This window comes from Haemaphysalis longicornis, unplaced genomic scaffold, assembly GCF_048455015.1.
Source record: "Haemaphysalis longicornis isolate Haplotype H1 unplaced genomic scaffold, Haemaphysalis longicornis Haplotype H1 scaffold_1, whole genome shotgun sequence".
Taxonomy (NCBI): domain Eukaryota; kingdom Metazoa; phylum Arthropoda; class Arachnida; order Ixodida; family Ixodidae; genus Haemaphysalis; species Haemaphysalis longicornis.
The window spans coordinates 342,090,432-342,106,952 of NW_027526203.1; the positions used below are offsets into that span (position 1 = coordinate 342,090,432).

At 46.4% G+C, this 16,521-nt stretch overlaps 1 protein-coding gene across 3 annotated transcripts in view; it reads left to right on the forward strand.

The window, feature by feature from the left end:
- LOC144153167 (uncharacterized) overlaps window positions 1–16,521 on the forward strand; it is a 123,037-nt gene that overhangs the window by 52,739 nt on the left and 53,777 nt on the right. For 2 of the 3 annotated variants that reach the window (XM_077684833.1, XM_077684818.1), the window contains exons 3-4: window positions 13,701–13,853; window positions 15,064–15,221. In XM_077684833.1, coding sequence (XP_077540959.1) covers window positions 13,701–13,853; window positions 15,064–15,221 — 311 coding nt within the window. The remainder of the gene's footprint in view (window positions 1–13,700; window positions 13,854–15,063; window positions 15,222–16,521) is intronic. The other variant, XM_077684824.1, reaches the window with a different exon arrangement.

The window sequence follows — 16,521 nt, forward strand, 5'->3', positions numbered from 1 at the left end:
GTGCGCGGGACGTGGCGGAAGAAGGCGAGGAGGCCGCCGCCGCAGCGATAAGCGCGCGCCGCGAAGGAAGGCCACGAGGGCGCGTGCGGCGCAGAACCGTGTGCGATAGAGGAAGACGAACGAGCTGTGGTCCCTCGTACAGAGGCGAGGCAAAGTGTCCCTGAGATGGATTTCAAAGTGTTTTTGTTTGTGTCAGAAATCTACTCTATAGTTCTTGTAAAATAGTAAGCATATTCGCTCACGCCAACAAAAGTTATTACCCCGACAAGATAGAACTATTTGTTGGCTCGGCGGCTTGTGATGACGTAGAAGTCCGACCTCGTCCGAGGCGAAGCACTCATTTCATGGTTGGCCGCCGGAATGTCCGCGACTTTTGACTGCGGCGGTTACCCTCGTTGGTTTACAGCGTCGTCGTTACCATGGTGTTACTTCAGCGAGGTGGTCGCACATGGAACGACGACGCCCCCTTTTTTCTAAAGCTACCTTTTCAGTCCTTACGGACTTTGAGCAGGAGGTACTGCGTACACCGTGATTGCGGAAGTCGACTTTGCATGCGCGAGAGTTTCCGAGAACGGTAACTTACTTTTACCGTCGCTACATAGCGATACAGCGGCTAGAATTTCAAGCGACTGTAATAGCGAGCTCCCTGCGCCGGCGAAATGTACGCTCGCGTCTTGATTAGATTACCGTAAAGTTCCCAGAGAACGCCCTCACCCGAAACATCGCCCACCCCCTTTTACTGGTGAAGTACTATATATATTTACTGAAAGACCCCAAAGATTGCCCATCCCGTAAAATCGACGGCATTGGCGCCGATGAGTGAACGAACTAAACGCGAATAATCTCTTCATGTGTAGATGCGGTCACTTATTCGTCCCTTCCTCGCTTGACCAACGAAAGTTCGCCCGTCTCGAATTTTTTCTCGATATCTCCGCAGTTTTGGTTGGCGGTGCGGCCACCTTTTCGTAGTTTTTCGCACCTGACCCGAAAGTTCTCCCATCTGGTATTTTCCACTTGATATCACTGTAGTTTGGGTGGGCGTTATTTCGGAACTTTACGGTACAGCAAATGCACTGCGCTTGGCGCTTCATACAAGTAATCTTAGTTGATGTTGTTTATTACAGTCTTGCTACATGATGATCAGGAGTACGATAGATGACAATTTTTTTTCAGAAGAGCGAGCAAAATCTCCGCCCCTACTCCAGCCTTCCATGCTTCCAATGGTTCAGATGCGAGCTCTTTTATGCTTTTAAAATCGTGTTCGGCAAGGTAATATAGGTAACTGCGGAATTATTACAATATATCTTACTCATTTTATATCGAAACATTTAACGGAGGCGTGAATTCTGGTTAATGCAATACTTGGTGCTAATTGTTCCCACTAGATGGCGGCGTCGACGTCATGTTTTCTTTTTTTTTCGAGCTACCAGAGGTCTGCTGGCAGCTCGAGATACCATACGAGATACGGCCGCACGCGGGAGCTCGCGCGGCGACGTCCAACTGGCGCCATTTTAGTCGACAGACAGCGAGTACTATTTCCTTTCGTCCTGCATTTGTTCATTTTCTTCAGAAAATGTTGCACGACCAAAATGATCGCTTTGTTGTCGTTTTCGAAGCCCGCGTCCACTGTGTGAAGTGGCTTCAAATTTCCGTGTATCAATTTGATAAAGTGGGTCGTCATTGATGGCACAATTTTCGAGTCTTCTGATACGCTTTCTAACACAGCTCTCAGCTGCTCCGGGCGCTGGCACATGTATCTCATATACCAAGCTATGTTCATCTGCGTCATGAATGCGTGGAATGTCCACAGGATCCAGAGCCGTCAGCTGAAGGAGCGGCCACTCAAGCTGATGACATTGCCAACCTGTCAGAAAGCCTGATCTCCACAGAAAAAGCGCCAAAGGGATTCCCGACCAGTTTCCCTTCGCCTTCCGCAAAAAAGACGAAGGTCACGCCGAATCAGCCCCAAGATGACGTTCGAAGAGACATGTCTGGGCATCTTCCAATTCTGACGAGGAAGCGACTTCAGTGCAGGAGCTGCGTACCCAGTGCTAGCACGTTTAGCGCAGTTGTGTTAGTGAAGTGCAATGTACCTCACTGCCTGAAAAAGTAACGCAACTTCTTCGAATATCACAAGCCATGACACTGTTGCTGGCCAGGAGGTAGCAGAAAAGCCCACTGTATCATATACGATACATTAATGGAATGTTTACTGATGTGTTCGAGATTTCGGCGCACGTTAAAGACCCCCAGGTGGTCAAAATTAATCCGTGTAGCACTCCACTACGGCCTCATCGCCTGTGTAGTGTCGGCCCATTAATCCCAACAATCAAATCAAATATTTACTGATATGCAAATTCATTTTTATTTTTTATGAATGAAGTCATATTCAGCCCCAATTCCACACGCGTGTGTGGAATTTATATTTGCCTGGAAATATGTTTGGGCTTTGTAGGGTTACTATTTCGGGGGGGAAAAAAAAGATGAAAAGAGTGTTGCAGGGTCCCTTTAACTGAGCGTAAGTTTCAACTTTCTGCAGTTCCTACCAGATTGAGCGCATCTGAAGTCAAGTAGTGTTTGTGTTGTGCTTTAGAAAATTGACCGGGGAAACTTACAATCATGCATGTTGTTCTTTAGAAGCCTTTGTAAAGATTGACGACTATTACTTTTGAAAAAAATACACAGGCCTTAAGAACATTTCCTACCCAGTGCAGAAGTGACCAGGTAGCGCAGAGGATTTTTAAAAGCTGTAGAAGTGGAAGACGAGCATCGCACGGGAACCCCAGGGAAAAAAAAAAAAAAAAAAAGAGCGAGAACCCACGGGACGTCAGTCGGTTGACGTTCGAATGATCAATAGTGAGTTAAATTTAAACCTATTTGGCGTATTGGGCTCGAGAAAAGTGTGTGCCGCTATGGTTTCAAACAACCTCACGACTCGGTTTGGAAAGGTCAGTAGGAAAGATGCGTGTCTTGGATCTCCTGAACCACACCTGAAGAGGGAGCCCCGATTCTTCTGTCGCAGGATTGCATGTGACAAATAATGAATTTTCTCTCAAGGCCAGATGCCAAAGACTTCCGGAAGGTGGTACACACTGCAATCTGACCCCGTATGTATCACAAAGGCGGGAATGGGCAAATGTAAAATCAGCCGATGCTCGGTGGTTATTTTTGTGGCAGTCGGCTTTTCCCACCGGTTTACTTTTGACCCTGCCCATTAGAAATTTAGAAAGACTGCCAATAAAGCGTTTCATGGGGAAGTCTGAAAAACTCTGGAAGAGGGTGGGGAGGTATGCAGCCAGGCGCTGCGCAGCCTTGGCTGCTGTACAGTGGCAACGCTGCATGTCCAGAAATAATTTTGTGGTTCTCCAAGGTCCCTACCAACCGTAGTTCAATCCCTGCAACTCTTTATTCCTCCAGCTCATCTTGGCAATTTGGGAAATGTCTAGAAGCACCGAGCGTAACTAACTAGCTTAAAAAACAAAAACAAAAAACATTGAAGCCCGCCAGCAATATAACCGAAACAACGCCTCCGTTGCTGCGTAGCTGCCGAAGGAAACTTCTTTGTGGGAGATAACCTTGGTTTCTAAAACGGACCAAATTGACTGCGGAAAGAAAAAAAAATCACTTGATATTGTTCTACTACACCTGGTATTTATATTTTCTGGCACTATGTGGCTTAAAAGACTATATATTTCAGAATATCCTTCGTCAGGCGTCCTACAAGCATGATCTAGTTAAATAAAACTCATTAGCCCTTCCACTCTGAACTTCACTGTGAACTAATATTTGACAAGTAAATCAAACTCGGCTTAAGGATAGTCTTAGCGGCCGGTTTCAGTATGTTTTTTTTCCAAGTGCCTACATTAGACTGAGAGCTACAGAGCACTCGCGAGAAACTGGAGACGAAAATGTTTCTTGTCGACACAACGCGTTGACGGAAGGACATCTACCACCGCCGGATGGTGACTACATCGGCTATGTACAGCTTCGATGTAAAAATGCCACCAGTTTGCAAACAATTGTCTTGCCCTCGAGCTTGTGCTTCCAGAACTTCCAGTTTAAGAACTTCCAGTTTTAACGCTAGCAAACCGCTGTGCTGGACGCGGGTTCGCTGACGTCGTTCAAGAGTGGCGGGACCAGACACAGACGCCACACACGTGGCCCCCGTCGGAGTTGCGTTGGAACTCTACAAAATAAACACGACCTTGAACCGTATGAGTGGGTCGTTCTTGTTGGCTTTCAGTTACGAAACGAATCCGCCATGTTTCATGAGGCGCCTATCATTAGACGAAGGCCGTGTTGCGCGGTTTCCCATCTCGGATACGGTCTCGGGGGCTCGCCGAGCGTGCAGCGACGGAGCGGGCAGCTTGGACTGCCGTGTCGCCCCCGGGGGAATGAATGCGCAGCCGCGTGCTTCGGGAGCGATCGCGGGAGGGCTTCCTCGTCCGCCGCGCGCGTCTCCAGACGTCCGGCACGGGGGGCGCTGCCAAGAATTCTTCACGCGGTTACGTGTGGGACCAGGAGGCGGAGACTCGTTTCGTGTGCCCTTGTACAGTAGACGGGCGCGAGCCAAGTGAAAGATGGGATGAATGAAATTATTCAGGTGCGCTCACGTGTTCTCCGTGATTCGGCAGGGGGGGAAAAAATGGCCGCGTATCTGCTCACTTCGCCGCAAAGGCCGTCGAAAGCATAGAGATAATATACTGACTCTAGAGGGAAAGCGCGCCGCTGAGCCAATGCATTGGAACCGTACGACACACGGTGGCAGACATGATACAACGATTTGAATGTTGCCAGATGAGCTTTTGCTTACTAAAAACGGCGAAAGCGATGGGTTGTAATCTGGCAACGTGCTACTGCGGTGTTTCCGCGTCCGGCTAGCGAAGCATGCCGGGAGAAATTGTAACATGGCGGACCGCTGGCCAGGCGGATTTTGTGTAGGCGGCGTCGACAGCATTGCGTAGTTTATCTCCTGTGGGTAGGTAACCGACGTGTTTTCGGTTTAGCGTACGTGCGACTTGTATGTACTGAGACTATTTGAGCAAGATGTGGCAACGCTCACGCAACACTTGCGCGCAAGCTCGAATACGACTGATCGCATGCGCGAGGACGCCAAGGAGTCAGCTGATCCGTACTGGGTGCACAGAAAATGAATCTCCGTATGATCTCCGTGCATTTTTGCGCTGTGCCGCTTTATTTGCCGTTCTGTAACATTTTGCGAGTCGCTCAATGCTTTTCAAACGAAGTGTAGTGAACTGACTGTGGCTTTAGGTCAATGTAAAGCCTATATTGACACACACACAAAAGACATCGCATGGGCCAACGCTGATATTTCCGGTGAGTCGCGGCGCTTTGAAGCACAGGAACGAAAGAGCGCCGTCGATCGCATGCCAACAGAGTGGAAGAATGCATGCCAAGGGAGTATGCTAAATATAGTCGGCGGCATGTCCCGTTTTCCTTTCTGTCTGTATTAGTCAAGTTCTAGCTGCTTTCCACCACTTCAAAGGGAAAGCTTGCGGGACTGAATGCGCAGTATTGAATGGCAGTAATTTACCTCACAGAGCGCGCGAGGAGAGAACGTTGACTGATTAAAAAAGAAACCGCATTTCGTTACCTATTTTTTCGTTCTACCTTCACGAACGTTTGCGCGAAAGTTCGAAGCACGAAGTGCTGTAAGAAGTTCCATGAATAAAACAACTGGAACCGAACGATTATAAAAGCTCCTTTTATTTCTCTTCCAACGGGAACGATCGCTGGCTGCCACTCCGTAGCCTGTAGTGAACTTGCGGAGATCAGAATCGCTGTTCCGGCGTCAGTTCAGGGGCAATAGATAGGGTGCTTAACGTGAAAAAAGAATGACAGCCTCGCAAGCGCCCGGGGACGCACTTGCTCAGCGCGTGCATCCGAGTTGTACCAGTTGTACTCGTTTTGCACGCACGCAGATCTGAGCTGAAGACTGCACACACACACACACACACTACGCAAGTCAGGCGCAAGGGCCTCGCCACTTCATAGCACACTTAAAGAAAATCGAAACCAAAACTGAACTACACAGTTACTCTTTCACCGCTAATAAGAGCTTAATTACACTAAAAGTTTTTTATAAAGCTAGTTTTAAGTACTGAAGCAATTATTTGTAACTATTTTGCTTCAATTTTTTGTTTTAGTTAATTAATTACGGAACAACTTTTTAGAAGACTGAATACAATTGATCTGGCAACCATGGAAATTGTATCATGTCAGCGCCCACGATTCGTACGGTCTCGGAGCTCGCTTTACCCCCCTGGTCGAAAGGCGGTAGTCCCCTGCCGCGTAAATGCCTCTTTTCTCTTTCCGGCTCACCTCTCACGCTCTTTTTCTCCCGTATCGCCCCTCCCACGGTGAACACGGTGGAGGTTTCCTCAAATCAGTTCAATTTTACCGCGTTCTACTGCTCGTGCGCCATCTAACGGAACCTCTGGTTACTGTTGGATTTCTTGGAATGCCGCCATGAGGGCTAATGTCGCGCGACCGCTTTTTGTATTTTTGGGTGAAAACATTTTCAAGGCATTTTTTTTAAATTGAAAAATCAAACAGCCCCGTATTATTAAAAGAACACTGAAAATGTCACTTCTGTATTGATGTTATTTCTCCTGCAAAGGTCCACCGAGATGAGCTTTTCTTAATTTCTGTGTTTATTGGGCATCATGAAGCCCTCATGGTGATTTGGTTCACCTGCTCTATGCCTAATGTTTTCTTTTTGCACAACATGTTGACAAGTATAAACATTGCCTCTAGATTGAATAGTTTGTAAATGTTTTGCCTATATAAGCATTTTGTTCAACAGTTCTCATAACTTTTGGCCGGATGGTTGAATCAAGGGATAGACAGACATACAGACAGGCCGACCAAAATTTTTGCATGTAAGTAGCCTAAGACAGACTGTCGTTTTAAAAAGGGTTACTCGGCGCTCACTTCTCTTTTCGGGTCCTGTGCAAACGGACCAAATTAGGTTTTCTTTATTGGTTTTATTTCTCCTGCAAAGGTCCATCGAGAGGAGCTTTTCTTAATTTCTGTGTTTATTGGGCATCGTGAAGCCCTCATGGTGATTTGGTTCACCTGCTCTTGAAGGGCCTTTGCCCTGTGGACCCATGTATTCAAGGGGCTGTCTTATCTCACCTCCTCTGCGCCACCTCCTGATGGTTGGCTAGATGCACAGATTGCTGTGTATTCACGCTAGGACATCGTGGATGGAGGCTTGATCTGAACAACTCCTTAGAGGCATTTTCAGACACTGTCGCTATTTCGGCAATGACTTTTTATAGTGGGCGAAGTATTCTGCCTTTCTTTCTTTTAGTGCGCAAGCATCACTCGCGCAATATTTGGCTCATTTGGCGAGATCTGCATTACCGAACAGCGGCGCCGGAAGCTGTCAGCAAAATTCTGCCCTCGCAATCTATTGAATCGCCTTTGAGGCAATGGCTGCTCACGCACACTCACACCATAAGAAAAGGCACCGTATTTTTTTAAAGATGATAGTCTTTCTTGGGCTACCTCAACGCGAGAATTTTGGTGTCTGTCTGTCTGTCTGTCTGTCTGTCTGTGTGCCTGTCTGTCTGTCCCTCGATTCAGCCGCCCGACTAAAAGTCAGAATAAAATTCTTTAACTAGAAGTTTTTCCGAACCACTAAATGTGGAAACAGTTCATACTTGTGAACATTGTTCAACAAAAAGGAAACATTGGGCATATGTTGAGGTGAAACATCAACACATAAAGGGTATTTGCAGTGTCCCTTTATTAAAGTTACATGGCTGCTTGATTTTTGCGATAACAAATAAAAAAATATTTGTTGAAAACAATGTTTTGACCCAAAAATACAGACAGCATTTGCGCTGCCCGACCTTAGCCTTCCTGGCGGCATTCGGAGAAGTCCAACAGTAACCAAAGGTTCCAATAGATGGCGCGCAAGCAGTGGAACGCGGTAAAATTGAATTGGCTTGAGTGAACCTCCACCGTGTTTATCGTGGTTGGAGCGAGAAGGGAGGGGAAGAGTGTGAGAGGTGGGCGGCAAAGAGAAGAGGCATTTACGGGGAAGGGGCGGCAGGTGACTACCGTCTTTCGACGACATTTGCAACGAAGTGTGCAGATACTTTTTTGCTTTCGTAGCCGAGAGGGGCATTCATTTGCGCACATATTAGGTGGCTGTAAAGTCATGCCGAGAAAACTTCAACGTGGAAATCCACCGTGCACTCCGCCCCATTTTCTCACCGACTACAGTAGAATCTCGATGATACGATTCTGGGTGATACGAATTTCGGGATGATACGAATTTCTGAAAAGTCCCGGCAAAATTGCATTGTTTGCAATGGGAAAAATTTCGGCTGTTCCGAACGGACCTGCGCGGCCCGGCGGATGATACGAACGAGCCAGCGAGGCGCCCGACTGCCGAACAAGCAAGTGACGGCTCTCTCTCTCTCCATTTGTCACTTTTTTTCTCCGGAAACGGTCGGGCTGTTGTTTTCTGCTCGCGAAAACGCGCCCCGCACGCCCCATGCGCGCCGCGAAACCTCTCGCACGCTGCGCGCGCCGCTGCCGGCGGCGGCAACATGGCGGCGGCTTCGGCCGCGAAGTGGCACGGCCGCTTGAGCGACTGCTTCTAGCCGCTCTTTAAAATGCCGCTCAAGGCAGACACGAAGTTTTTTGTGCAGTAAAGGAGCTGATAACGTTGGCGAAAACGGTACTATAAAACACCATCCGCGCCGGTAGTGAAAGCGCCTATAAAATATCTGCCGGAGTGCTAAGCCTAAACATCTCGGGCGGAGTCACCGCGGGTTGTCTCGAGCGTTTCGCAAGTCGTCAGCGTCTTTTTCTGACCGAGGTAGGCGATACCGCGGGCGCGAAATCGTCAATGCGGCCGTGAAAATACAGCGCGCGCAAAGCCGAGGCCTGCGAATCGCGTGCAAAAACGCACCACGCGGTTCACGCTTGACTGTTGCGGCGTGTAGCGAGCTTGGACACCGGGAGTGAGGAGGCAAGCGCGAATCTAGGCGAAGCGTTACGCGCTCCAGAAAGGACTGTTTTGTGACGTGGGGGTTTAAAAAAAGCAGAAAAAATCACGGATTTGTTCACGCGAAAGTAAGAAAAGAAATAAACGAAAACTTTTTTCAGCGCTCAATTTTTTGGTCTGTGTTGGTTCATACGAATTTCGGATGATACGAATATTTTTCGCGGTCCCGCGAGATTCGTATCATCGAGATTCTACTGTAGTATATTTACTGGAATATGTTGCACCTCTTAAATTCAGAACCCACTGAGGCTAAAATTTACTCATGCAGCTGTGCCTGATACTAAAGTATAATTACATTATCTCATCATTACTGAGCTCTGTCCATTTCTTGTTTGACAGTCACCCACTCGCGATCCAGATGCATCCCTGTACTGAGCGATCTTTACGTATTCAGGGGTTTTTGTTCTTAAAATACCATGCTCTTGTAGGAAATTTATGCTAATTAATTCAGTCCGGGGTTATTGGGAAACTTGTAAAGTGTCAGAAATGTTTAGAAAAGTTTGGTCACAAAAATCAGGGAATTGCTAGGGTTGTTATTCTTTCAAAAAAAAAAAGTGACTGAGGTGTTTGCAAATCTTCGAATATTTCGCAAATAGTGTTCAGCCTTTGATTTAATTGCTTAAAATAACCCGAAGTCTCGATTACACATGGACATTGAAAAAATATATTTTTTGAAGATTCGGGTGTCATTAGAATGCATAAACCTTTAAAATTAATTCAGGTTAAATACCCGCCGTGGTCACTCCAATATTGCAGTTTCGGTTCCCGGCTGTTTTTTGATGGGGGAAGAGAAATCCGCCCGTGTATTGAGATTTAGCTGCATGCATAGATCCCCAGGCTGTCTCAATATAATCCGTCACCCTCCACTATGACATTTGCCAAGCTGTTACATCGGCAGCCAAAACATTGCTTTGAATTTTAATCAAACAAGTAGTATGAAATTTCACTTTTTTGGCACCAGAAACAAAAAAAAAAAGCAGGAAGATGAATTTACACGTTTTGAACATAAAAAGGCAATGATCTCAGTTCTGACGGACTAGGTTTCTTTCCCACCAGTATTGTGCATGAAGACTTCGTTAGTAATCACTGTCTCGTGCTTAAAGGAGTACTGACACGAAATTTCAAAGCTTGTATATGGAGATATCTCCCAGCAAGTTTCAACAGTAACCGTTCTGTATAACATATTTTAAATCCATTTTAATCTTTACATGCAAGAGAAAGCTTAGAATGGATACCCTTTCACAATCGGCATCAGTATAACACCATCTGCTCCTCCTGGCCTAAAACTGCCGACGTGAAGGCTCCCATGATGTGGCCAATGCGCTGGCTGCGGTTGGCGCACGCTGCTCTGGCGTGTGTAACACGTCAGGGGTTTTGGGCCTGGTGTCGTGCTGCCTGGGCGCGTGGAGATAGTGAAAACCACAGCCGGTTTGGACGCGTGCACTCATTTAGATTGGCAGTGGTACGACAGGAACTGTGATGTCACGAGCACCCTCCTGTCATGGCGGCTGCCTCACTGTTCGTTTTGACACATATAAAGGAGGCTCTAAAGAATTATTTACGCAGTGACCGACTGTCTAATGTGCCGTCCTATAATTAGTGGGCTGGTAGACATCCATAATAGCTAAGGAAAAAAAAAAACACAACCTGAAAATTTCGTGTCAGTACTCCTTTAAGCTGAAGAACAGCTAGCTGGGCTTCAACATCTATAGTGTCTAGTTTCAATCTTACCTCTATACCCTGAATCTTCGCAACTAACGTTCACGAGCCAGTCGCGGTCATTGTTGATACAGCCGACGCGTGCGTCTAGTATCTTGAACGTGTATTTCATCCACCTCTTCCCTTCCGCTTCAGTGCAATGCGAGTTTGCATGAGTTGCCAGTCGTTACGCGTGTTCTGGTCAACGTCGAGCGGCATGCTTGCGGTTACAACAGGGACACCTTTGAGTTCGCGTCATGTTTTTTGTTCACTCGTAATAGAAGTAAAAGCGGTTTTGGTTTTTCCCTTTGAGCCGCACTTCGCTCTGATGTCCAGAGGATTGGCTGCCTTGCCCGAAAAAACTGCCAAGTTCGGCGTTAGCTTCTTCTCTCGACAATTTTGCTCTGCAAATTCGTGAAAAAGACGATTTGGTCACGAGCCGCTGTAGTATTTCGCTTTTTGTTTGCCCTTACACGCCGTCAGTGGCGCCAGTGCTGTTACCTGTATATATACAATCCTCCGATTTAAGATTCAGTTTTGTTTTCGTTCCCTGCGGCAGCGGCCGACTTCGTGGTTCCTCAGTGGCTCTGATGGCCCCGAAGTTGCCGCAGCGCTTCAGTTGGGTCTTTCTAACTCGGACAAAATAGTTGCCGATATAGTTCCGTTTCAGTAGGCCTTGATTCATGTGCGAAGCGCATACCTTTTGTGGAGTTCGTTCTGCTGCTCGATGCAGTATTCCTCGAACTCTGCGAAAACCATGGTGGAATCTTCAGCAGGATGGAAAGTTGGGCGAGTTGCTACATTGACATGGTGAACAAACAGTGCCGTACGACGAAATGCACAAGAAAAAAAAAAACCAGACAAGACAAGCGCTGTTATGGCTGGTTTACTTTGTTAATGGTTGTTTCCTTCTTCGCTGAGCTCAAAATTGTTGAATATTTCTATTGCTTCCGTGCCTGCCATGTTGAGAATAAGCGCATTTATCGTTGACTATTGTCTCAGGTTTATCGGCACCAGGTGTCGCTTGTAGAAAAAAAATGCCATTGTAGAAAAAAAAGGCCATTCCGCCCTATGATTGTGAATGACCAGCACCTGGGTTGGGGGGGGGGTGTACACGTAAGTTTGTCATGAAGAGCCTTGGCGTTTAGGGATAGGGTAAGAAGGTAGCTGTGGTTTATGGTTAGATTTACGAATAGGGTACTGGTAGGTTATGTTTAAGGTTTATGGTTTGGATCAGTTCACTTTTAAGCTTAGGTTTAGGGATAGGGTACGGGAGGTTAGATTTATTTGTAATTTATCTCAGTCCTTCCTAATCCACCTTAATCCACATATATTTATCTTATTCTTCCTTATTATGCATTATTCCACATTAATATATCTTAATATATCTTAACCCAACAGTTTAAAAGCCGCATTTGCTATCGTGCTTGTGTCTGTGTTGCATACCCACAAAATTTTGTCTAGTGGCAATATGCCGAGATTTTTTTGTGCCTTTCAGAGTGCATGCTCAGTGATCTCAACAGACTTCTGTGGGTGCAAGTAGATACAATAAATAACTCTCTATGCCTTTTCTTTTTTTATTTCTGCTTGTTTAATTGGTTTTTAGCGGTACGAATTTTCAATGATGCGAATGTTACTTACTACCCTGGGCGGTATCATTGAGATTTTACTGATATTCCCAGGCAGCAAAGACAATGGCTGTCTCATTTATTCACAGTAATTGTTTGACTGCACTTCTGCACCAAAGGCAAAACATCAGACTAAAATCGAAATAGAAACCGAGCGTATCATCAGTGGATGGAGGCAACCTGTTTTGTAATGTTTAGTAGCTTTGTAACAATATGGGCTCAGCAGAAGTTGTCAGGTGTATTTGTGTTGCATTTTCATGGTACATGTGAGAGCAAAAAGGAAAACCTGAGTGTTTCCATTCATGATTGGTGGCGTCACACATCAGTGTGGAAAAATGTACAAGGTTATAGCACCCCTTTTCACACTTTTGGCACTCTGTGCCTTAATAATGCTGCTACCACCACAAGTGCCTATTTGTATTCAGGGCATTACATTTTATCTTTCATCATAGGCCAACATGTTTTTGCTATTCAGTGGCTTTATTTTTGCATACTACGGGACTTATTTTTGCATATTTATCTTTTTTTTTTTTGAATTTCTTGGTCTTGTAAAGCTGAAATGTATAAGCAGGAGGAAGAAAGCAAGGAAGTCTTCATTGTGCAGGCTAGAGCAACCGGGCTGTTTTCATCATTGGAACCAGTTTCTGCATTTGTATTTTTTTTTTCGGCTTTTGGCAAGAGCTAAAATCATCATTGCTGATTCAAAATTGACTATTGTGGCAGCCCTGTTCATGCCGCGTCTCTTGTCACGAAGCCCCACCGCCTGGTGACCCTGTTTTGGGGGTGTGCACAGGCATGCTGTGCCCTCTGCTGGCTTGCATCCTGTCTTTTTGCTCACTAGACTATGACTAATCCTCTTCTATAGCTGAGGCTCTTTGTATAAGAGCTTTTAGTAGAGACAGTCGTTTTTGGAAGGCATGACTGCAAGGTATTGGGAGGACTTCTGACTGCTGCCAATTTTGCCGTCGGTAACAAAATTCACCCACACAATGCTCCGTTGTCCTTGTATCGACAGTGGATCTCTTTTTACCGGTTGGAGGCCCCAGTTTATTGTGGGCGAGAGGAACTGATTTAATGTGGCACTGCAGAAATTCAATAGTTCAACCTCACTGGTTCAAACTTCGACGTTATCCACATTTCCCTCATATCACGTCATAGTTGTGTGCACTTGAAGTGATTGATGTAGTGTGAACGCCACTTTATATCAACCTTTTTGAAATTCCCTTTGAGGTAAGCGGGTAATTTGTGTCATGCAGCAGACAAAGTTGTGCGCTTGGCCCCCCCCCCCCTTTGGTTGATGGCCTGCTCTGGCTTTTCCGTGTGTGCAGCAGGCTTCCCCCCACCAGGTGGGAAACCACCCCCTCTACAACCAGCAGCAACGAAGCCAGGCCACACAAGCTTGGCACTCAGTGCCACCCGCACTTCGAGCTTTGCAGCAGCACTGCGCAAGTTGGCCAAGCAGGCTGTTGACCCTGTGCTTGGTGAGCAGCGTTGATCTGCATGTGATGCCCCCTTACTGTCATGCACAAGATCGCTATGGATCGCTTAGGTGAAATGAGCTGGTTGGCATGGTGACCAGCTTTTAACCTGCTTGACTTGGATGAATTGAGCTGATTGGCGTGCTGGCCTGATTTTAACCTGCTTCGGGTAACTTTTATGCTATCAGCGTCTCTCATCTCTCCAAAAGGGAAAGGAAAATCAGAGTTGACCAACTGCACTGAAATTTCACCTTGGCCAAATTTATTTTCAACATACCGTATGTACCACAATACCAACTGGGGCATGGCTGGTAGCCCCGTGAAATGCCTTGTTAATCAGATAGAAACATTCATAGTAGCTCCATCTGCAGCTGTATCGCGTAAACAGCCATGGTGCGCAAGTGACATTCCAGCCGGCCGGGTGCTTGGTTCGTTGGCCAGCCAAGAGAACTGGTCAAGCTCCGCTGGGCACACTTCTCTTAGTGCTTCTGCGCGGCTAAATGCTTGCGCACAGGCTTGCTCGCTCGGCGGCTGCAACGTCACTTCAGCCTGGCCGTAATGGCTCCAGTCTTCTCGATTTCGCTTTCACAATTGCCTATGTTCTCTCGTCATTTTTGCCATTCATGCGCATGTTTCATCTGTCATATTTTGTACCTTGCAGTCTTATTGGGCAGACTATATGGAAAGAGGGTTTTCAAGAGGTCGAGATTTTCAGTGCAGTTGGCCTTTCAGAGTTGGATTTATTTATTGTGACTTGTAACATTTTGCATGAGCTTTTCATTTGGCTTAGTAGTTCATTGTTATGAAAAAGCTATTTAAAAGGTATAGACGTCAACAGGAAGCTGCGGTCTCAATCCATTGAGGGAGGGAGGTTAAATTGTGCAGATATGGTGAGCAAGTGTTGCATGCCAAGCCCGCCCCTGTGCTGCGAGATGCAATCTCAGGATAATTTCTGATCACTTTGACATTTTTTAACATGCCCCCTAACGTTATAAATATCATGTCTTAACAGCAGAGGGCATTAGTCATAAATATGGTAATTAAATATCATACCTAGTTAGTCAGTTTATTTATGCACATTTCCTTGTTTTTTTTTTTGTATTACTAATTGGTGTTAGTTTCGTGTTGGGGTGAGAAACGCAAAACAGTTCTTTCTTGAATCTCTTCTTAAGGAGTAATCTCCTGTTATTACACATTGTGCTGTTTGTCGCAGATAAAGATTCTGGGCCAGCAGCTTCCATCCCGGGAGGGAATCCCAGGTCTCTAACTCCCAAACGAAGCTCTTCCTATGGATTGCCTTCCCCTATGGCATGTGGTTCCCCCCCGGTCATGTCTGGTGCTCCTTCTGGTCTGCTCATGGAGGCCAGGAAGGTGCGTATAAGCTTTTGCAACTTTCTGCCTGGCACCCGTTGTTTTTCTTTTTTTTTTTTTCTCTCATCCTTGGCAACAATGTTGTGCATGACATGGGACACGAAGTGACCCCTCAGAGGTGAGTTTTTGATAACATAGTCTAAGGTGCGTGAGTGCGACAATAATTGGGGTTCAGTAATTGTGGCCCACGTCATTTACACAGCAGGGGTGGATTGAGATGTGGCTGCACCTTTGTGAAAGGCGTGTAAGTAAACCTGGTCGCAGCAAGGCGTGGGGCTCTTTAGACATTGGCTGCCCGTGGTGGGGCGTTTCGTTGGCATGCACATCGCGCTTCGCTTTTTTTACCTACATGTGCAAAGGGGCTATTTTTTCAAAAGGGCGTAGAATGGGGCTAGTTGGTACTGCTTCATATTGAATCGCGCTGGGTAAACTAAGACGAGTTGGACGACAGAGGACTGGGACGAATCCCTTTGTCGTCCAATCGTCTTAGTATACCCAGTGCAATTCAATATTAGGGTATTTTTTAATACGTTTTGCAAGCCCGGTGGTTGATGTTCTGATGACTGAGTGCTTTCGCAGCACCCACCGAATGCCAGCCACCCCACTTGCCCACCGCATCCGGCAACAGCGGCAATGAATAAGAGTGAGCCACTTGTGTAAAGTGTTGCACAGACACTGCTTGTCATGAGCCGTTGCCCCAGAAATGTGTATCCCAAAGCCATGTTTACATGGCTGGGAAAGAAGCACATCCTCGTAGCGAGCTAGCACAGCGGCGAGATAACGTGTTCAAGCCTGCTTACCGTATTTGCACGATTGTAATGCGCCCCCCGACTGTAACGCGCAGTAGCATTCAGCACCTGGAAACCACAAAAAATAACATGGTGCTGATTATACCGCACACACGAAATAGTGCTGTGCACAGGTGTGTAAAATTGCACAGAACATTTTATTGAACAGAAATCGGCACACGCTGTGGGAAGCTAAAGCCCTTCTGTGAAGCTTTGCACTTAAAAATGTGGTCCCTTTGTTTTCGCCAATTGCGAACACACGACTCCGGGATGCTGCCCGGTTCTCTCCCATTTCCACCGAGATGATTACTTTGCGTTTAAATGAAGCTTCCATCGTTGATTGAGCCACCTTGTTTCAGTTTAGAGTTGGCGGTTTAGTTTTTGACGTTTTTGAGTTTTGAGTCCAATTGTAATGTGCAGGTATTTTTGAAGACCTATTTTCATTAAAAAAAGGTGCTCGTTAGAATCGTGCAAATACGGTACTCTGTGACTTCACTGTGACTTCCGAGCGT